The sequence below is a fragment of the Sinocyclocheilus rhinocerous genome, unplaced genomic scaffold (genome assembly GCF_001515625.1).
Source record: "Sinocyclocheilus rhinocerous isolate Xijiao unplaced genomic scaffold, SAMN03320098_v1.1 scaffold1078, whole genome shotgun sequence".
Taxonomy (NCBI): Eukaryota; Metazoa; Chordata; class Actinopteri; order Cypriniformes; family Cyprinidae; genus Sinocyclocheilus; species Sinocyclocheilus rhinocerous.
The window spans coordinates 40,909-63,935 of NW_015649572.1; the positions used below are offsets into that span (position 1 = coordinate 40,909).

At 34.6% G+C, this 23,027-nt stretch overlaps 2 protein-coding genes across 2 annotated transcripts in view; one reads left to right on the forward strand and one right to left on the reverse strand.

Annotated features, from left to right (window-relative positions):
* Positions 1-2,281, reverse strand: part of LOC107710738 (TBC1 domain family member 22A-like) — a gene marked incomplete at its 3' end in the record, with an annotated part of 33,662 nt that extends 31,381 nt beyond the window's left edge. The window contains exons 1-2 of the mRNA XM_016515577.1: positions 2,069-2,281; positions 1,195-1,251 (exon numbers count right to left, since the gene is read on the reverse strand). Of these exons, the coding sequence (XP_016371063.1) occupies positions 1,195-1,251; positions 2,069-2,130 (119 nt within the window). The remainder of the gene's footprint in view (positions 1-1,194; positions 1,252-2,068) is intronic.
* A 1,232-nt stretch (positions 2,282-3,513) lies between these two features.
* The window catches only part of LOC107710741 (ceramide kinase-like), a 34,263-nt gene continuing 14,749 nt past the window's right edge, over positions 3,514-23,027 (forward strand). Inside the window, 11 exon segments of the mRNA XM_016515580.1 lie at positions 3,514-3,835; positions 12,025-12,156; positions 12,334-12,460; positions 13,130-13,254; positions 13,733-13,935; positions 13,937-14,064; positions 14,466-14,611; positions 17,956-18,030; positions 18,796-18,948; positions 19,028-19,133; positions 21,605-21,675. Coding sequence (XP_016371066.1) covers positions 3,685-3,835; positions 12,025-12,156; positions 12,334-12,460; positions 13,130-13,254; positions 13,733-13,935; positions 13,937-14,064; positions 14,466-14,611; positions 17,956-18,030; positions 18,796-18,948; positions 19,028-19,133; positions 21,605-21,675 — 1,417 coding nt within the window. The 5' untranslated portion in view covers positions 3,514-3,684.

Genomic DNA, 23,027 nt, shown 5'->3' on the forward strand with positions numbered 1-23,027 from the left:
AAGAATTTGACAAAAGATGACATACTTTTAATAAAGTTAGAGAAGTCAAATATCACCTCGTAATGGGAAAGCTACTTTTTGATAAAATTTTGGATTATTGATTAGAAGGTGCTCCTAAAATTTTGAACGTGCTCCTACATTTTTAAAGTTAGGAGCACAAGTGCTCCTAAAAAGAAAAGTAAGCGTAGAGCCCTGTATATGCTATGCAAATTCAACGTCAAAATGAACTCTATTCATATTCTAAAAATCACATTTTTGTTTTTATTGGGAATGATTAATCTATGCATATTGTAGAAAGGGGAACAATGCTATCTTTAAAGGGGTCATATGATGCTTTTTTAAAGATCATTATTTTGTGTATTTGGTGTAACAGAATATGTTGACATGTTTTGAAATAACCTGTTCTTCCTCTGAAATGACTTTCTTTTTAAGGTTTCATTTTTCTTTTCAAGATCTAATCAATTCCTCACAAAAAAAAGCCATGTAATGCGCTACCTTTTTTTTTATTGAACGTACATGTAAACCCATTTTACTTTCTTAATTTCATATACTTTAAAAGTGAAACATAAACTGCAACAGCATCAACCATATATAAACACATTTTTATACAGTGACCTATGCGGTTGTTGAATTTTCTTTATCATGCTGAAATTAAGGAAGTAAAATGGGTTGCAAACAAAACTGACTTAAAAAAATGAAAGCAAAATAACCTCTTCTATCTTTGAATATGTGACCCTGGACCACAAAACCAGTCTTAAGTAGCACGGGTATATTTGTAGCAATAGCCAACTAGACATTGTATGGGTCAAAATTGTCTATTTTTCTTTTATGCCAAAAATCATTAGAATATTAAGTAAAGATCATGTTCCATGAAGATATTTTGTAAATGTCCTACCATAAATATATCAAAACTTAATTTTTGATTAGTAATATGCATTGCTAAGGACTTCATTTGGACAACTTTAAAGGTGATTTTCTCAATATTTTGATTTTTTTGCACCCTCAGATTCTAGGATTTCAAATAGTTGTATCTCAGTCAAATATAGTCCTACCCTAACAAACCATACATCAGTGGAAAGCTTATTTATTTTTTTAAAATTGACCCTCATGACTGGCAAATTACACTGATAAAGACACTGAAATATCAAAACCACAAAAAAAAAGTTGTTTACCAAAATACATAACTGCACTTACTTGGCATGTAGCAAGGGGTCAAATGGGGGATGTTGGGCTCCATAAACATGCTGGATACTGTGAAAAAGAATAAGTGATAAGATGGATGTTTATAGGAAAAATCTTTATTTTTAACTCCCCATCATTATTTAGATGATATGAAAACTGGTTTGACAAGTCGAGAAGTGATGAAGCAAAACTACAAAACACAACTGAGTTATTAGATATTTTTAATTTGTCACGTGTGTGTATCCACATTATATACACACTACTTTAGTTATGAAGTTTTATAAAGTTGCTTTTGTTGCCAACACTACTTAAAACACACCATAGTACTACTATGGTCTTATTTTAAGTACCATGTAAAAAGCATGGTATGTGAATACAATAATCATGCAGTATAATGGTATATATCAAAATACTACAACTAATGTAGTGATATTATCATTGTACCAATCTGCACTTGTCTGTAAGTGTTGTCAAAAGAGGGGCCCAGCAGCCCATAGCTAACAGGCTAACACATGACTTTATGAACTAAACTATTAACACAGAGCTTTGATCGATATAACAGATATTATCACCACATACCCATTAATCAAAGGGCACAAGTCAGTGTTAGAAAAATATAATTATGATGATATAAACTTAATACATCTTCACTGACATCAATCTATGCAGGGAGGTGTACAGCTAGCACACGTCACATTAAAAGACAGTTAAAAACAGCCTAAAGAAGATCAGATTTGAGTGACACGTGTTATTCTGAATACTTCGAGCTCCTCCGGTGAGATCTGGCGTTGAAAGATATTGTTCAATTAATTGCATCTATAATTAAACACATATAAATACACACACAGAGCTAACACATAGACATTAGCATGAACACGTCACTCACTTCCCAGGAACCTTGGATGTGTTTCTCTTCCAGAACTGTTTTTTGCTGCCGTCACCTGACATCTTTTGGCTTCAGAGTACTCGCTCATAAATGAAAGTGGCGAAATAAGCTGATAAGTTGTGCAAAATGTGCACGAAGAGTTTATTTACACCTCAATTTCTCTTCGCAAACTCAGAGAGCCGCCATGTTGGTGCCGCCCACCGCACATTAGCGCGGCTGTGATTGGTTAAGGGGCCTCATGAGTGACGGCTGAACAGCCAATCACAAATGGAAGTTTCTCCACGCCTCCTTTAGTTCCCTCACAGGCCTGTTAAAATGCTTGATGTTGTCTGTAAAGGAATGTTTAAACATAAAACACAAGAGGATGTTCACTAAATAAAACAATAAACAGCACAGCATTGGAATGATAAAGAAACGTCAAAAGAGTTTTTAATAACAATATTATTACATATTTTCAAAATATTGTTGAGATGCCTTAAAATGTAGCTTATGATCGCAGAATTTGCACTTATGTATGTGAAATGTGGAGAAGTGACAGATTTATGAGATAAGACCCTTTTTCAGTAGGCCTACTATTTTTTATCTAGATCAATAAAATCAAACAACACATCTTTCCAAAATAAAGAAAACCGAAAGTACACAAAATCAGTCACACTTCTAAAAAAAAAAAAAACAACTCTCCCAAAATTATTTTATGTAATAACAGTACCAAAATAAATGTACAACAGTTTCGCCTTGCCTAATTATGACACAACTTGTGTCATTGTCATATGTAAATTTCTTTAAGTAGGCTAACTATTTCCTGAGTAGAATGAATTACGGTAATTAGAAAGATACTTAAAAGATACAATAAGGTATTAATGTGGCAAATAAAGCACAATGTTGACGGCACTGGTCGCTTTTTTTCCATATAATGAATATGAATGAGGAAACCCCCTATACCACTACTTTGGAGAACTGAGAAGAAAAACTTCTGCTTTGCTTCTTCATGTCAATACATTTATTGAAGTAATACTGCTTGCACTTAAAGGAGTCCACCGTGGTGATAGCTAATAGCAAGAACATTATATTATATTACATTATTACATTGTTATATTATATTATTATTATTATTATATTATATCCATTAGCCTATATAACATAAGATGTACAGTATACAAGTTCAATACATTAAATATATGATGGAAGAAAACTGTTCTAGACGTTTTAATATTTTATAATATATATAAATTGACATATTGCATGCAATATATACCGTCCGAGTGGCATAATATGTCATATGTAATATAACTTTGTAAACAAAATAGTGTAGATCCCTAATTAACTAACAGTGCCACAGTAAATTAATAAACAAACAAACAAACAAAGTATGCCAATCACTCACGATATCGCACCTCCTACAATAGGATTGTGTGTGACGCACATCTCTCTGGCTCCACCCACTTTATCAGGAAAGAGAAAACCGCTATATAGCCAAGCTGCTTAGGAGAAGACGAGCAACATTGTAGCGACTGTAGTATTTTTATAATAATGTAAAGCGTCGGGGCGGTATAGTATAAACTCGTTTTGAAGATGAAAGTGCGATAGCTAGTGTGTATTTGTTGTTAAGAGCAGAAATGGAGAAGCAGTCGCGTCTGTTGTGTTCTGAGCTGTGTGTTCAGCGCAGACTGTATGAGGTCACATTAAACTGCGCGATTCTCGCGTGGAAAGACATACAAATCGCCAAAAAACACACCGGACGCGCCATATATGGAGCCGTCAAAGCGGGTGAGTTACATATCTAATACAATAATAACACTATAACATATACAACACGGTACGCTGCTGCTGTTATTTGTTCTAGTGGTGTGTGTCTCAAAACTGACTCGCGCTCCTAGAAGACCGTAGTTTTAGGCATCCTATGTAGCCTACAGTATGTACAGAGAAACACATAACGCAGCATTTTTGACCAGCTAACTATGATGACCCAAAAAGATACTGACTGGATGGCGTCTTTGATGCCCAAAAACACTGCTGACTCTGAACATGTCAGTGGTGCCCAAAAGGATGCTGATTGAAAGACGTCTATGATTCTCAACAATGACTAAACACTACTGACTAGATATCTGAATATGTAGTAGGCCTATATATCTGAATTGGAATGCTTCTGTGGTGCTCAAAAGCAATGTTAATTTGTAACATTATATAGGATGTCTGGATAAACCCTGCTGACTCAAAACACATAAATAATGCCTAGAAATACTGTGTTGTATGATGAACATTATGCATTCGGAAATAAAGGTCTATGATGTCCAAAACACCACTGACTCTGGACATGCTTATAATGCCAAGAAAACTCTGCGCAGAATCTATGACATCCCAAAATGCATTATGATGTTCAGAAATGAGCTTCTAAAATTTCTGGGATTCCCAAAAAATGCTGCGTTTTGTGCACAATTGTATGGTGGCCAAAAATCCTGCTTACTCAGAACTCCTCTGAGGCCTAAACATGCTGTGTGGCCTATGCATGCTCATATGATGCCCTGTCTGCTAGCAGTTCACTAAGTTTTGAATTACAGCCATAAAAAAAATGAATTTTTTTCCACTCTTTTCTAGAACACTGTAAAAAAAAATGTTTTAACTTAAAATAATTTGTTACCTCGCTGACTAAAATTGTTTAGTTTAGTCAAATTTTGTGTTACTTAATGTTATGTGACAACTTGGATATTTTAGTTACAGTGTTACATTTTAGTTAAATTTTTTTACAGTGAATGTTATGTAAAGTATCATGTGACCAGATGAGTTTCTTTACAGAATATTTGTTTCTGTTCCTGGTGGGAACAGAGCACACACACACATACACTGTTGTGTGTGTAAAACAGTAGTTAAGTTGTGTATAAAGAGTGTGTGAAGCGTTCTCAGACTGTGCTGAAAGGTCAGAGAGGTCACTGATAATCTTGAGGAATTGGATAGTGTGTTTCCACCTGTCTGCTGCACACACTCTACTGTTCTGTCCTCTCATTGCTGCGGGTCTATGGTTGGGATTGTTAATGAGTCTGTAGACGTCTGTCATGAATTGTCATAAATGAACTTCCAGGTTTGGGTTGTTAATTAGTTATTTGTGTAACATTGTTTTCTGAAAATCACTCACATTTAACTGGAACCTTTTCAGAAGAAGAGAGTGACCACAAATTATATGCTAGACAAACGGTATTGTGCGTATTATCACAGTTAGAACAGGGTCATTCTGTGTCAACTCAACCAGAGGCTCAAATTTTTGAATTTGCTAATATTTTTTCTGAAGAAAGATAAACATGTATAGTGATGAAAGCCAAAATATTAAATGACGTGGTTGAATATTTACTAAGTAATCCACTATTTTGTAGAGGGGGGGTCAAAATGGCAATTTTCACCTGAGATTCAGAGCCAAATTACAGGGGGTTAAAAATGACTTCAGAAAGATGGCAGCATCATTATGTTGCTTTTACACAGAGATTGGTAGGTCTATTAGTAAAATCTGTTGACTTTAGCAATCTTTGTTGCATTATGTCCCAATGGTGACCATTCAAAAATGGGGAAAGAGCACTTTTCAAGTTTTCTTCTCCAAAGTTTGCAGGCCTGTAACTCCAAAAGTATTAAAGATATCTTAATGCCCATATATAAGACCCCCATATCTCTGGGACTGAATGATGTAGGGCCTTGAAAATGAAGGCTCCAAAAGAAACGTTTATTAAGAACTAGAATCTAAAACCATATTGCAATATCTTTAATACTTCTTGAGTTACAGGCAGGCAAACTTTGTGAAAAGAATATACACAGTATGGCACTCAGACAGGTATGTTCAATGCAGTTGTTCTGACAGAAGGAAGCAAGATACATTTCTAGTTTAAACATTATTTGTTCTTCAGATATTGCTCTTTAAAAGAAAATAAGTGTCTTTTTTTTTTTTTTTTTTAAGTGACCCACATTTGGTTTTTGACCACTGAAAATGTGTACAGTTTAATGATTGATCCTGGGGCCATATGGAAATTCCAATATCTCTGGAACCGAACAATATAGGGCCTTAAAAATGAAGATGCCAAAAAGGAAGTTTGATGAGACCCAATATCTTAAAGGGCATTAAGATATCTTTAATATTTTTTAGAGTTACAGGCCTGCAAACTTTGGAGAAAAATACTTGAAAAGTGCTCTTTCCCCATTTTTGAATGGTCACCATTGGCACATAATGCAACAAAGACAGCTGAAGTCAACAGATTTTACTAATAGACCTACCAATCTCTGTGTAAAAGCAACATGATGCTGCCATCTTTCTGAAGTCATTTTTAACCCCCTGTAATTTGGCTCTGAATCTCAGGTGAAAATTGCCATTTTGACCCCCCTCTACAAAACAGTGGATTACTTAGTAAATATTCATCCATGACATTTTCATCACTATACATGTTTATCTTTCTTCAGAAAAAATGTTTAAAGAACCACCATTAGTTAAATATTGCTAATAGCCAAGAATAAAGCTTACACAAAAATCACAACCTTGCAATTAAAAAAAAATGGCAGATGAACTGACTGGGTATTTCATTTGATAATCCTAGTTATTGATAATCTTCAAGGATCTTATGTATGCTTGCTGTAAACTGTTGCTATATGTAAAAGCAGCATAAAGATTCTGCTTAAAATCCAGTGTTCCAAGCCTTACAGGTTTGTAACAACATGAGTGTGAGTGGATGATATCTTGTTTAAAAAAAAAAAAGAAAAGAAAAAAGGGTCGTTTCAATATACTTGACCTTTTAAAACGGTCCATGTAATAGAACCATGAACTCCACATAAATATTAAGTTCAAAACTAATCCAGGTTTTGAAACTGTTTCACCTGAGCCAGACCTTCGCCCATGCCGTGGATACATTATACATCTGAGGAGAAGTTGAGAACTGGGTGACCTCCAGTACTAAGATCCATTACACAAAGCCGACTTTTATTTAAAGGTCTTGATGGATATTTTCCTCGGGGCCATGACACATTAAATGAAGTTTCCACCCTGCTTAAGGTAGTTCAAGGTATTCTGATCATATTTTTTTCCAAGCACGTTTTACCAATTCCAAACGACATCAATCTTAATAATACTACTAATCTTGTATTTAATCATTTATCATTTATATATAATTATTCATGAAGGCTGGAAGTAAAAAATGTCTTACATTCAGGTGTGCATAATTATTAAGCCGATTTTCTTTTACAGATAAAATGAGCCAAAAAAAGAGATTTAACTAGACTGAAAGTCAAAAATTATTAAATGTAGAACTGCAACCTACCTATAGTCTCCAGAAGTATAATGTGTCAGGTTCTCAGAGACTTTGGTTAAGTATAGAATCAGAAAATGACCCCTACTTAATAAGAACCACATACTGAAGTGTAGTAAAATACTTGAAGACTGATTTTTTTTAATAGGCTTTATAGACCGATAAGTTGAGAGTGACTCTTGAAGGACCATCACCGTATCCTCTTGTACCACTGTTTGAAGAATTTATCTTCCAGAATCTGGCAGTAAGCAGAATATCAACTTGCATAATAATTATGCATGCACTGTACAGTATTTTCCCTTTTCCGCTGTCATCAGCAATGCAAGGAATGTTGTGATTGGTTGTCAAGGCAGCCAATCAGAATTTAGCAGCCTCGTCTCTGATTGCCCGGAATTATGGCATATATGATCTTTCGTGCGCAGAATTGTGGCAGAGATCTAATCCTATAAATAAACGCCTGGTCCCAAACTCATATCTCCATGGTAACAGATGCCTGGAAGGACATGAGTAATATTCCGCAACATGATCCACATCAGGATCCATAGGTAATGCATATGGTCTTGGATTCAAGTCGTTGACATACTTTTGAGGTTTCCTCTAGCCTAGTGCAGCTCTCTAGCTTTTAATTGGTGGCTCAAGTGATGTCATAATTGTGGTAAGCACAACTGCAATCTCAGTTTCTTGCCATATTAATAACAAGCATGCCTGGGAGGTATGACTGGCACATTATTTAAAGGGGAAATCCCTTTTTCATTAGCAGAGTTTGTCACACGAAGTTCTGTGAAATGGTAGAAATATGTCAGTCAGTATGAATTTGTACCATTTATACTGTGGTTTTAATTTAATTATCTTAAAGATTTTATATTTTTCTATGCAAATTCTATGCCGGGTAGTACACTTAGGTTTTTGGAAGTTTTTGGCAAGACGCCAAGCCGTATTTGACTAAACTCGGTTTGTGGACACTTGTAGTTCTACATGCCTTGCTGTTTTGTGTGATGTTAGTCTCATAATTATAAAAATCCTCCCTTTAAATGTTTAATGCTTATCAGATCTGAAACTATGTTGCCTTTCAAATGTAACATCATATCAGTTTGAAGAAGAATGAGATTAGTAGTTGAGTATATGAGTGTAGTTATTACTATTTAAGTCATCACTCAGTTTAATTCAACTTTTTTTGTATAGCACTTTTCCCAATAAATATTGTTTCAAAGCAGCTTCACAAAAGTGCTTTGAATACAATCAGGAAGTAATTGGTTAATTGGTCAGAAATGAGTGTCGGAGTATTATCCATGTGGGACTAGTATTCGGGTTATATGGCTAGTTATGTATTTAGTTAAGTACACATAATGAATATGTTAGGCAATGATTACAATAAAGATGTGCATATGCGTGCACTTAGAGCATGTGGAGGGTATATAGCCTCAGATTGTTGCATCATTGAGCCATCTTTTGGAAGGACATGTGGTGTATTTGGCAGGGTGAGAGCTGCGATATAACAGTCAAGGACCCCTGGAATGTCAACTATTGTTCAGTGGTATTTCCTCTATCCTCATTGAGTTTACTGCCTCTGTTTAACACAATTACTATAGTTAACAGAAATGAGAACAAATCAGAACATTTTATGTAATCGGATGTGTGTCTGCATTGTTTTTTGATGTAATCACATGCAGGGTGATTGCAGGAGAATTATAGTGGAAATGAATGAAATGAGGCGAACAGATTGTAAATGATCAGATCAAAAGAATGTGTTTTGTTTATAGGAAAAACTGATGAAGTAAATACAGGTGCATCTCAATAAATTAGAATGTCGTGGAAAAGTTCATTTATTTCAGTAGTTCAACTCAAATTGTGAAACTCGTGTATTAAATAAATTCAATGCACACAGACTGAAGTAGTTTAAGTCTTTGGTTCTTTTAATTGTTTCCATTTTCTCAATTTTTTAAATTATACTGTTGACTGCATTCATCAAGCATTCAACACTGCAATTCAAACCTTTTAACAAATGTATTGTAAATGATCAAATAAATATGTTTACTGTATTCTTTAATTTATGGGAAATAAACATTGCATAACTCCAAATCAACATTTGGTGCAAAAATAGTTAGACACTAACTTGATTTAGGCTAAATCTTCAACCCTCTTTTAACCCTATACCTGGCAGATTTCTCCCCCGCCTAAATTATGTAATTTAAAATCCTCCAACCAAAGATTTCATTAATATATTTGTTTATTTTGAATGTTTTATTTCATATATATATTTTTAAAATGACACAAGGTTTTAAACTATTCCAGTCCAAATTTTTGCAAGTGTTGCAAAAATTGCAATAAAATGTTAGGAAATGAACATTCTTTATAAAATAAAACAGCACATGTATGTATTATGTATTTTATATAATATGAATTATGAATTTTTTTCTTCTTTTTTTTCTGGGGTGAAATCCAGTCATTTCGATAGGAATCCAATCAGGTATTTCACATCCGGGAAAACGGTTTTTCACATCAGGCAAAAACAAGTTCAAGTTAGTCACACAGATTCTTCATACTGACCAACAGAATTTTGCTTTGTGAAGAATTTCACATTTAGCTTTAAGAATTTCAAACCGCCTGCTTTCTACCCTTTTACACTTCAAATACACTGTCATAAAAAGCCAGGTTTTTTTTTTTTTTTTTTTTTTTTTTTTTTTTTTTTTTTTTTGTTATTTTGAGTGTTAGTCACTTTCAGGTGTTGATGGTTTGTATCTCTAGGTGATTTTTTAATGTCAGTAGGAAACTGCATTCACAACCAAGTTCACTCACATTGTGCCATATATTTGAGTGAAACTGGCTATCCAACAAGAAAAGTTTTGGACAGGAGTTGATTTTACCATGATGAATTGAATGGCTGAAGATGATTTAAAAGAGAGATACATGACGGCTGAAAAGAAAATCATTTCAGAGTAGAATATTCAATGTAGAATATTACATTATAAGATCTTTTATTTTAATGTAACTTCAGACTGTTATGATACTATGATTATTTACTTATTTTATTTTATTGTGCTGGGTTGGATGGAAAGGAGCTGTGTAAACCGTATACTTATTTCTGTACTTTTTTTTTTTTCCTTTTTTTTTTTGGTTAGTGGATGCTAAACATAGACCAAGAAAACTAAGAATAAATGCAACAGGAATTAAGTCCCTTATGAACTCTATAACTCTACTACGTCACCTTTACATTTCAGCTTTTTGCCTCATGCAGTATTCATGTGTTATACAATAACTCCCTAATACAAATATCATGAAACTTTTATCAGGTTGTTGTTTCCATGTTATTATGCTGTTAAGTTTATGGCTACATATGGGCATATGAATTGTTTCATTAAGCTGTATAAAAAGGAAATACACTTGTTATGTCTCATAAATGTGTCATGAAGTTTTAATGAAGATAAATCATTACTCTAAGTTTATCTGGGTAATAAGTAAAGTTTCTGAAGCAGTGCTTTATTCTAATCCACATAACTCTCTGATCTTTTGAATAAGGTCAAACCTCATTAACTTCCTCTCCCATGGGGTTTTCTGGAAAGTCTGCATTATGTAACATAACACAAGATTGACTCATTTGGGCACAAGCTGTCAGAATGCAAAAACCTCCTTTGCTTAGAGATATTTTCCCTAGCACAGAGACAGAGATGATGGAAACTGACATTTGCATAGTGTCTTATAGCAAAGCAAACAAAATGAAGCAGTCGACATCACCAAAACTCACATTTTGCAAACTCAAGCCTCTAAAGCATGTTCTGTAATAATGTACAAAATCAGAAAAAAAAAACAAGACGGCAGATTATTTGAGAGAAATGTTGACTGTAATATCCTTCTGAAAAAAACTAAAAGGCATCATTGTCTATAGTATCAATTATTTAAGGTGTATCAGTTAATTTGTTTATTCAGCTCATTGTCTAAAAATACTGCCGACTGAACTTAATTGATCTTGATATGACTTTTTAATTGTGAATAATTTGTGTTGGATAAATCCAAATGCTGAAAATCAAATGATTGTTTTTGATTAAGTTTTGATTAAATGACTGAGTTGGTAGTCACCACATTTTTAGACACATTTTCAGTGAGACTCATAGCCTCCTTTCCATTATTAAATAGGATATCTACTCTGACTAAGATCCATTGAGATAGATTGCCAAGATAACAATAACTGCTAATACTTTACAGTCTGATATACAATCTGTTCAATGTTTTATTGAATTGGTAATTGCTTTTATATCTAATTGAAAATCACTGCATTATGAATCCAATCAATTCATTGTCAGCTCAAAGATTCACACTCCTAATAATTAATTGAAATGGACTTTCAACCAATATAACTGCCATGATAACATGACGAAAGTTTTGGGTCATAATAAAAAATAATATAACATAGATAATCGTTCATTTGAAATGTTGTCTTGGCAACTAAATGAAATAAATAACTTTGTTAATAGTAAAATAGTTTGTAAAAGTAAATATTACAACAGTATATGAACAATAAAAATAGTACATAAATCATATAAATAGAGTCAAGCTCTATTTGTATGATAAATTGCAAATGTTGCAGCCTATGTAGAGTTGACTTATTAGGTTCCATTTGAGTTAGGTTTTGCAACAGGTTTTGTTATGTCTCTCGTGGTATGTGACCCACTGGTCCTCTATTCACAGGTAGTTATTGTGTCCCGGTGTGTGAGATTATAGCCGTTCAGGAAAAAGAAGATGACTCTCCGTGTGAAAACACTGGGAAATGGCAGAAGGTTCCTCAGAGCCCAGCGGACTCCTGCCAGCATGCTTTCACAGGTACACCAGCATAATCAGACTGTCACCTGCTTATCTGGCCTTGATAACAGGGGAATACATAGTTTGTTACTTTATCTATATTCCGTGAGTGTATTATCAAAACGATACTGATCATACAGGTCACCTTTTACCTAGTTTTTTGAATAATGTGGCATTCTCGTTTGTGTTTCTCTGCAGTGTTCTATGTAGAGAGGACGAGGCAGCACTGCTGGTGGTGCAGCAACGTGACTTTCCACTGCTCTGAACATTCCCTGTGTCTGCTCTGGGTCCAAACTATTAGGGAACAACTTGCATTGCTGAGTGCGTCTTTAATTTTTGTATAACAAACTATACATAAACTATAGCAAAAAAGACAAGTTATTGTTTATAGGTTGGTCAGCGATTTTCACACCAGTTTTGTGTACATGATTAATCATTATGTTAATAGTTTCTTGGTGTCCTTTGTGTGAATTTATTGTAAACATGTTTTTCATTCGATAATAGACTCTGAGGGATGAGTTAATTACTACCACACATTTGGTACTGTACATAATTATGGTATACATAAATAATGGACGCTAATTCCTTTTTGACACAGCATGAAAAAATCTCTCTTCCCTTTTAATCTGCATTTTAATTAGCCAAAATAGTTGGCATTTTTGTTAACCACTTTTCTTTTCTTTTTTTTTTTCGATCTGTGCTCAGTTACTCCGCCCAAAATAGAATCTCATCAAAATAAATTTAAATATCAAATATGTTCTGATTTGATTTTAGTGTTTGCTTAGAAACTGAGAAAATAATTGTAAATTTGAAATAACCCAGAATGTTTCTTACCAATCCTATGGATAGTTTTGAGGAGTTTTGGTCTTCTCTATGTTGTCACAACAGATTAAGTTTTTCAACAGCAACTTAATGAAGTAGTTTTGACAGCCTAGGAAGACTGTTGTCAAACAAAAACTCACTTTTAATGCTCTGCCCGCCTCTCATTCCGCAGCCAATCGACCGAAGAGTTTGCTAGTGTACATCAACCCCTACGGAGGAAAACAACATGGGAAGCAGATTTACGACCACAAAGTGGCCCCCATCTTTTCCCGGGCTTCCATTTCCACCGACGTGATTGGTGAGTGCCCGTCAGCCACCTGCATTAACATTTAAATAAAAAATGAGCTTTTATGCTTCGCAAATAGATCTCCGTTGGCAAATGGCCCCACCTGCCAACCCGTCCCACGAATATGATTTTATTTACAGCGCCATCTATCACAGGAGCTGGCCATAATGCAAACTGTGATAGTCGATAAACATAGGAATGCAAAGACATCCATTATTTATTAAGTTTGAGGGAGGAAGACCCTGGGTTGGTGTGAATATCGGCTGTTGGAGCTAAAGCTTACAGGCTTACTCAGCAGTTGCTTGAGGGTATTCATTTTTACGACCATGCGGACATTTCGTAAATGGTAAAGTACATGTCTGGCTGGACAAATACCATTCAAACCAAATCATTAGAGGAGCCAAACAAGATGTTCTGCCGACGGTTTAATAAGCTCCATACATCACCTTTGGCATATATCATCAACGTGATCCACAGGGCTCGGTCCTGGGTCCCATTCATTTTCAGCACATCCCTCCGAGTTACAGCTTTACATCAGTGCTGATGGTAAAGAACCGGTAATGAAATGTACCGGGGATTGTTTTTCACCGCGACTTCAGCTTCATCATTTGATGTGGCTGATTGATGGTCTCCATCAAGCCAGCAGAAAAATGCAATTTAACTGCCAGATGAACATAATGATGTTTCTCCCCCTCTGCCCAGCCTCGCTGTCATTGTCCCGTTAACAATGGCTTTTTCTCTGTTGTTTCTATAGTTACAGAGCGTGCAAATCATGCCAGGGACCACTTGAAGACAGAGGCTGATCTGAAGAAGTATGATGGGTGAGTGGGCATCCTGCTGGGAGATCACGGTCGCTGTGTGGCGACTCTTAATTTGCCCACCGAGGAATGCGTCCTCTGCAGCACAGCTCAGATTAACATTTGCACATCAATGCACATCGGTCTGGCGCTGCGGCAGATGACGGCGGGCAGCTTGGGAAATGACAACTGAAAATAGAGTGGCTTTTGGTGACAGCAACATGGATGCTGCTTTAAAGCTGGGCCAGAGGCTGTATTCACAAAACAACTCTGACTGTTGCATCTTTTCTCTACTTTTTAACATCCATTTCTGTGAACGACAGTTTAGACACAAATTTCATTCATTTGCGCTCTACCTTTCACTGAAGAAAATCTAGTTTTAAACAAATATGCATTGAAGTGATCAGTGTAGTCTCTCTCTGCAGTGTGGTGTGTGTCGGAGGTGATGGCATGTTCAGCGAGATCATGCATGGCCTCGTCTCCCATACGCAGCAAGAAGCAGGTGTGGATGAGAACTCTATGGAGGAGACCCTTATGCCGTGTGGACTTCGCATTGGCATAATTCCTGCAGGTTGGTCTATAGCAGTGTTTCCCAATCCTGGTACTGGAGCGTGTACCCAACAGATTTTGTACATGTCCCTTCACACATCCAGTTCAGTTCATGAGCACTCTATTAACAAGCTGATGAGCTGAATCGGGTGCATTAGATAAAAGAGGCATCCAAAATGTGCAGTGTTGATGATGCTCCAGGACTGAGAATCACTTGTCTACAGTCACAAATATTAAGAGTCTATACAGCCAAGACAGTTCTTCAGAATGGATTTCATTGCTTTTTCATGCACGTCACTTCCTTGGCAGTGTTCCTGGAAGCATCCGTCACTCACGGTTCCATTACAGCATTTGTGTTTGGAGATATTTCCAAGTCATTGGAAGTTTTACACCTGCACATGGGCACAGCTGCATAATAGAGGAGAACTGCAGGAGATTATAGCTCTCTTCCAAAACCTAGTAAGCTGCCTGGAAAGCATGTTTAGGCATCAGAGGTGCACTCATGATATAAAGGCTGTTCAAAAAATGGAAAGCAACATTATGTTGCCTTTGATGATACTGTGTTTTGATCAAATTTTAGTGGGCTATTCACACAGAACATGTTTGCGTCTGTGTGTGCACTATTATTTTTAAATAGTGGGTCTCTGTAAAGTTGCTTGTTGAATATCGCTGGCTGTTATAAATCATCTTGTATTTTTTTTTCAGCATCTCAGTGCTAAATGTATTTTTTTGTCTAGCTTTTTAAAGTTTTAATACATTCTGATTGTCAGCACTACATGTGTCATTTGTGGATAATCTGCAGTTAACACTGTTACCAAAAAAAAATATTAAGCAGCACAACTGTTTTCAATGTTGATAATAATAAGAATTGTTTCTTGAGTACCAAATCAGCATATTAGGAATGATATTTGACACTAATAACTGGAGTAATGACTACTAAAAATTCAGCTTTGCCTTCACAGGAATAAATAAAACTTTAAAATATATTTAGAATTGGAAACATGCATTTTATATTTTAATAGTATTTTACAATATTACTGTAAATAAATTTTAAAAACGCAGCCTTGTTAAGAGACTTCTTTCAAAAACATTAAAAAATATTATTGACCTAGAACTTTGGATGGTAGTGTATAATCGCTCTCTCTCACACATAAAGCTTCAAAATATACAACATACTGCACTTTTTAAATTGTTTAAAGCCAGAGAATGGGAAAGAAAAATACTTGTGCAAAACACGTTATTAATAAATGACCAACCTGAAAGAGCACAAGCAGAACAAATAGACTGTTGTCATGCACTGCAGAATGCCCTTCACAAGATCTCTGCCAGCAATTGATAACTTAATGACTGTGGCTTATCAAATCCTGTTTTCTGATATTACTGTTTGCCATATAAACCAGACAATGTCGAAACCTTAAGAGTCCATGTTGTTATCAGTCAAGTTATCAGCGTGTGTAATTCTGTCTATTCATGGCCTTATCTCACATTGTCCAGACATGCAAGGACTAGTGACAGTTTCTAAGAACAGCTCCTGGTCCATTATCTTGTTTCTGGATGACAACTAATCTGAGCAGCAAGGGAATTTGAGACAAATCTTTGACTTCAATGTCTAATAGATGAAAACATCTGAAACCACTGACAAAAACGAACCATGCTTTTAACATTATAATATCATGTTTATTTGAAAACGTACCATGTTAAAATGTAATAATACCATTTTGGATTAGATGTTTTAGATGCTGACTTCAAGTTTAATACACGAAAGCATCTGAAACTGCTGACAAAACCAAAAAAGTTCTATGCTATTACCATGCTATATTTAAAATAATGATGATGATAGTAATAATAATAATAATAATAGTAATAATTTTTTGAATGTATAGCATTACTGATACCATGGTTTTTTTGGACATATGCCTTTGCCATGTTTTTGGACACGTGTTTTGATAATACTATGTTTTTTTTAATTTATGCCATATTAATATAACAGGTTATTTATATTATTTAGTATCCTTTTAAAATGTTTTATTAAACGATTACATGGATCATTTGTTCCTTTTATTTATTTAATTACAATTACATGAGATTTGAATTAGTGCTGTCAAACGATTAATCGCGATTAATCGCATCCAAAATAAAAGTTTTTGTTTACATAATATAAGTGTGTGTGTACTGTGTACATTGATTATGTATATATTAATACACACACATACAGTATATATTTTGAAAATATTTACATGTATTTACATGTATATATTTATATTCATATAATTTATATGATCTATAAATATATTTAAAATATAAACATAACATATTTTTCTTAAATATATACATGCATGTGTGTGTATTAATATATACATAATAAATATACACAGCACACACACACATATATTATGTAAACAAAAACGTTTGTTTTGGATGCGATTAATCGTTTGACCGCACTAATTTTAATATTAATATTTTTTTGAATATGTAACATTACAATGCCTTTTAAATTTTTTATGATTTATGTTCTTTTTATTATTATTTAATTTAATACATATAATTCCATGGACATTTTTATCTGATGTACTTGTAATTAAATTTAAAATTAAATAATTTATTTATTTACGTAATAGTTCAATGATCTTCATTAAAGGGGCCCTATGATGCCCTTTTTTACAAGATGTATTATCTTGTAAAATCTCGGGTGTCCCCCACTACCCCATTAATCATTTATTTTTCCATGCTGTAAATGGCCCTTATGTAAATGCCTGGTATATGGATATGGTAATTATTACCATGTTATCTAACACTATCAGTGTATCATGGTACTGCCGCAGTAAGGAACTGACATTTAAGCAACATGCTGTTTATTGCTCTTTAAATGGTTTTATCATGATATATAAATTGAAAAGCATTGTATTTTACTTTTTCCACCTTAGTTTGTGGAAACAATAATGGGATCGTGAAATAATCAGTCTGGCACATTTGCAGATTGCAGTTTGTGTGTTTTTGCTATTATATAAGCAATTTGAGGAAGAGGAATTAGATTACCAGACAGCATATAAGAGACAGAAAGAGGGCTGAACTCATCTGAAATCTCATCTCTCTATATAACAGTGCCCTGCAATGCTTCAGCTACAATCATTACAAGATCGAAAAAACTTTCTTATTCTCACAAGGGCTGAATAGAGCAAAAACTCCATTGGCTTGTGATGTTTGGTTAGCGTTCACAATTGAAGGTTAGATTGCAGCTGCCCCCGTATGCCACCAAAATTGAAAATGAAAGTGTAATTTTCATACGTTAACCTTCGGAGTGAATTATGAGAGATAGATTTAGGCCATTTCTGAACCCCTGACCCATGAAATGTGTTTTTGAAACAGGTTCGACTGACTGTATATGCTACGCCACGGTTGGCTCAAATGACCCTGTCACTTCAGCACTGCACATCATTGTGGGTAAGTACTCATCTCCATATCTGCAGTATGATAAAGCATATCTGGCTATGTATGTGCGTATGTTTATTTATGCTTATGTAAATTTCTCTTTAGTATTTTCAGGCTAGGACTGAGTGCTATCCCAGTATATTTATTTATTTATTGTTCAGCAAGGGCATTTACTACAGTTACTACTTTTCTTTGGATGTCATGGCATGACCATACCTTAACCAGGGTAAAATCACTGTAACTTACAGCTTTGAGTGACATATTGCATAAATAAAGCATAACACCAAAATGGAAAATGTTTACTGTGCTACTTTTGCAGAGACGGATATCTAATTTTGCTGCAATATGCACTATTCTTAAGGCCCGTTCACACCAAGGACGATAACTATAAAGATAACGATAAAGATATAGTTCTTAAAATCGTTCTCAATATTAAAGAATAGCAGAGTCCACACCACAACTATAATGATAAAGACAAAGAGAAACGATATCGTTGGAATCACTTTCAAAACGATTTTTTTCTCCAGCTGATGAACGATAAAAAATTGGCAGCCAATCAGAATCCATCCTGCTGTAATGAGCTTGAGAATTTAAAGCGGCAGACGTGCGTGCGCTTAGAATAAACAGACGATATCGTCCGCTGGTGTGGACGCTAATATCGTTATCTTTATAGTTATCGTTCTTGGTTTGAACAGGGCTTTATATGTGGTGTCCTAGCACAGGATTCTGATGTTATCAGCTTGTGTTTTCTGAAATCCATCCTGGCTTTTTCTGCAGGTGATTCTCAGCCAATGGACGTCTGCTCGGTGCACAATGAAGACCGCTTCCTGCGCTACTCTGTGTCACTACTGGGTTACGGGTTCTACGGAGATGTGCTGACAGACAGCGAGAGGAAGCGCTGGATGGGCCCGGCCCGTTACGATATCTCAGGTACACAGGAATCTGCAATTTTGGATGGAAATTCTTATTTTGTTTTTGAATTATTTTATTCATTTATTTATTTTTACAGGTGTTAAAACTTTTCTGTCACATCGCTACTATGAGGGAACTGTGTCCTTCTTACCTGCTGAAGGGAACTTGGGAACTCCCAGAGACAAAATGCAGTGCCGAACTGGGTAAATGCTGTTCTGTATTTTTTGTATTAGGGATGCACCGAATGTTCAGCAACCGAAATTGTTCGGCCGAAAATAGCAAAAAAAGCTAGTTTCCTAACTTATTAATTTTAAGTTAAATTGTGCTTTGTTGGTGTAGTGTCTTCTAGAATGTTAAAAAATATTCAGGTGTTAAGTAAATATTTTTAAATTGTTGTTTTGTAATTGATTTTTTCTTTGAAAAGCTAGACAAAACAGTAAAAAGCACATTTTGGCTATTTAATTTATGCAGTTGCAAAAAATTGGCAAAATATATGGGGAAAACAATGCGAAAAACCATATTCGGCCTTCGGCCCAGTGTTTCATTTTGTTCGGCTTCGGCCAAGAATTTTCATTTCGGTGCATCCCTATTTTGTATAGTCAAAATAATATGAATCTTGACTGAAACATGACTGAACGTGTCGTATACTTAATCATTTAATCCATCATCTCATGTATTTTAATTATATTGTAAACTAGAACTAGATGATATTTACACTCTACATTTGGAAGTCAGTAGGATTTTTTTAATGTTTTTGAAGGAAGTCTCATGCTCAACCAGGCAAAATGTATTTAAACAAAAATACAATAAAATCTGTAATATTGTGAAATATTATTACAATCTAAAATAGCTGTTTTCTATTTTAATATATTTTAAAATGTAATTTAATCCTGTGATGGCAAAGCGGAATTTTCAGCAGATATTACTCCAGTCTTCAGTGTCACATGATCCTTCAGAAATCATTGTAATATTCTGATGCTCAATAAATATTTCTTATTATTATCAATGTTAAAACAGTTGTGCTGGTTAAAACTTTTCTGTCACATCGCTACTATGAGGGAACTGTGTCCTTCTTACCTGCTGAAGGGAACTTGGGAACTCCCAGAGACAAAATGCAGTGCCGAACTGGGTAAATGCTGTTCTGTATTTTTTGTATTAGGGATGCACCGAATGTTCAGCAACCGAAATTGTTCGGCCGAAAATAGCAAAAAAAGCTAGTTTCCTAACTTATTAATTTTAAGTTAAATTGTGCTTTGTTGGTGTAGTGTCTTCTAGAATGTTAAAAAATATTCAGGTGTTAAGTAAATATTTTTAAATTGTTGTTTTGTAATTGATTTTTTCTTTGAAAAGCTAGACAAAACAGTAAAAAGCACATTTTGGCTATTTAATTTATGCAGTTGCAAAAAATTGGCAAAATATATGGGGAAAACAATGCGAAAAACCATATTCGGCCTTCGGCCCAGTGTTTCATTTTGTTCGGCTTCGGCCAAGAATTTTCATTTCGGTGCATCCCTATTTTGTATAGTCAAAATAATATGAATCTTGACTGAAACATGACTGAACGTGTCGTATACTTAATCATTTAATCCATCATCTCATGTATTTTAATTATATTGTAAACTAGAACTAGATGATATTTACACTCTACATTTGGAAGTCAGTAGGATTTTTTTAATGTTTTTGAAGGAAGTCTCATGCTCAACCAGGCAAAATGTATTTAAACAAAAATACAATAAAATCTGTAATATTGTGAAATATTATTACAATCTAAAATAGCTGTTTTCTATTTTAATATATTTTAAAATGTAATTTAATCCTGTGATGGCAAAGCGGAATTTTCAGCAGATATTACTCCAGTCTTCAGTGTCACATGATCCTTCAGAAATCATTGTAATATTCTGATTTGCTGCTCAAGAAATATTTAATATTATTATAATTTATTATTATAATTATTATCATCAAAAAATTTTAAAACAGTTGTTCTGCTTAATGCTTTTGTGGAAACCATAATAGTTTTTTTTTTTTTTTTTGGATGAATAGAAAGTAACTTTGTTTTGCTTTTATTCTAAACATGATTTGTTTATCTTCTGCCTTTTTTCTCTTTTATAAAATTACTAGATTTTTGCTCTATGGAGATGTTATATTCACAACAGCTATTGATGAGTTTTACCTTAGGAAAAACCTGTGGATACAGTGATGTACATGTAAAAAGTTCAAAAATATAATTTTTTTTTCTGTCACTATCATTGTCCTTAGCCTCAGATGTTGCCTTCAAATACGTGTTGATACCTTTTTCGTGTCTCTTTTTTTCTTTATTTTTCCTGAGGATTCATTTCCATGATCTTAATAGAAAGTTTAAATAGAAATCTTTTGTAGCATTATAAAAATCTTTACTGTCACTTTTAATACATTTAATGCATCGTTGCTGAATAAAAGTATTATTTTCTTAGTTAAAAAAAAAAAAACCCTTACTGACCCCAAACCTATTCACAATATATTCAAGATGTAACATATAAATTACAATGTAAATATTTTAATAAAAGGAATAGATATAATGGTCCCATTTTTAAAGCATGCCTTGATTATTTTTAAACTAGATTTTTTACTTATTTGTGTTAAACAGATATATAGCTATGTTTCTCACCTCTATTGTTAACGTGTTTCTGTCTTGCAGGTGTAGTGTCTGTCGGCAATCCTCTTCTGACAAACTGGTCAGCAAAAATGAAGACAGCGTTTCTGATGCTGGTGAGGAGCATTTGGGAATACTCTCTATGCCAGTGTTAAACTGAGCTCGGGCATTGACAGGAAGTCTCATATCTGCCCTGTGGTAAATGCGCCCAACCTCAGTACAGGCCAACAAAGTGCATTTCCAGCCATGATTTGTAATGCCCCCATCTGTCGGCTCGACTGGCACGCTGTTTGTGAACATTAGGCCAAATGGTTCAAGCTGCCGCCCGGCTGATCATTTAGAGAGTGCACACACACACACACACACACACAGCATATTATCTCTGCCTCTCAGCACCCTCAGAACAACTGGCACCTCCGTTACCCAGCATTCTGTGTGTTTACCCTGAGCACTGATAAGTGCTGTTTACAGAGAAACACTCTCTGCCCTCACAATCCCAAATTGGCATTTGTGCATGATGATTTCCTGAACGCTTTTAGACCGCGTGACATAAATAGAGTCTTGTGGGAAGAATAAGGGGAAGAATGATGTAAACGGGAAAGGGAGTCGAGGGCCCTTCATCAGTGAGAGAGCACCACAGCTATACTTGCTTTGAGATTTACAATCACCTGGCTTCTTTCATTTTTCCAGTTTATAGCAACACTGATTTTCGAAGTTGTAAATAAAATAAATCTTGTAAGGTCTACAAGGAAGTACTATTTCAGTATTTATTATTTCACTTCAAAATTGTATGTTTAACTCAATGCAGGGTTTCCGCGGGTCTTAAAAAGTCTTAAATTGTACAAGAAAGTCTTAATTATGATTTCAAGAGGTCTTAAATTTGGGGACGGAAAGACCAGAATTGCGATATGGCTGAATGTGACGATTAAACTTCAAAAGGCTAACGTTATGATTTCATAAAAATCTAATAGGGGTGTGCGATATGCATGGTCTGCGATAATATCGTAATTGTTGTTTTAACGATGTGCGATTTGATATTATCTAGTATATCACGAAAAGCAAACAAAACACCTAGCAGGTTAGACTAGTGTACGTGCGCATTTATAGTGCGTTCTTTCACTGCATGAATCAGTCTATTAAAATGCATTTAGAAATATATAATTCAAGATATGGGGCAGAAAATGTATATATTTATATAATTTCATATAGTTGATATCACACGAAGAGTGCGTTTTTTTTCTCCAAAAGTCAGCATGATTACAAATGTGATATTGATTTTATACAACAGTTCAATAAACAAGAAGTTAATATTAAGAGACTTATGTTTTAGACACTATATTGCCTGTTTTTGCTCTAGTTCTCCAACAAAAATAATTTCAAACACAGCCACAGCGCTGTTTTGCGTCTCTGAGCAACAGGATGGTGTTTCGTTCCTGAATGAATCAAACGTTTAAATGATTCGGTTCAA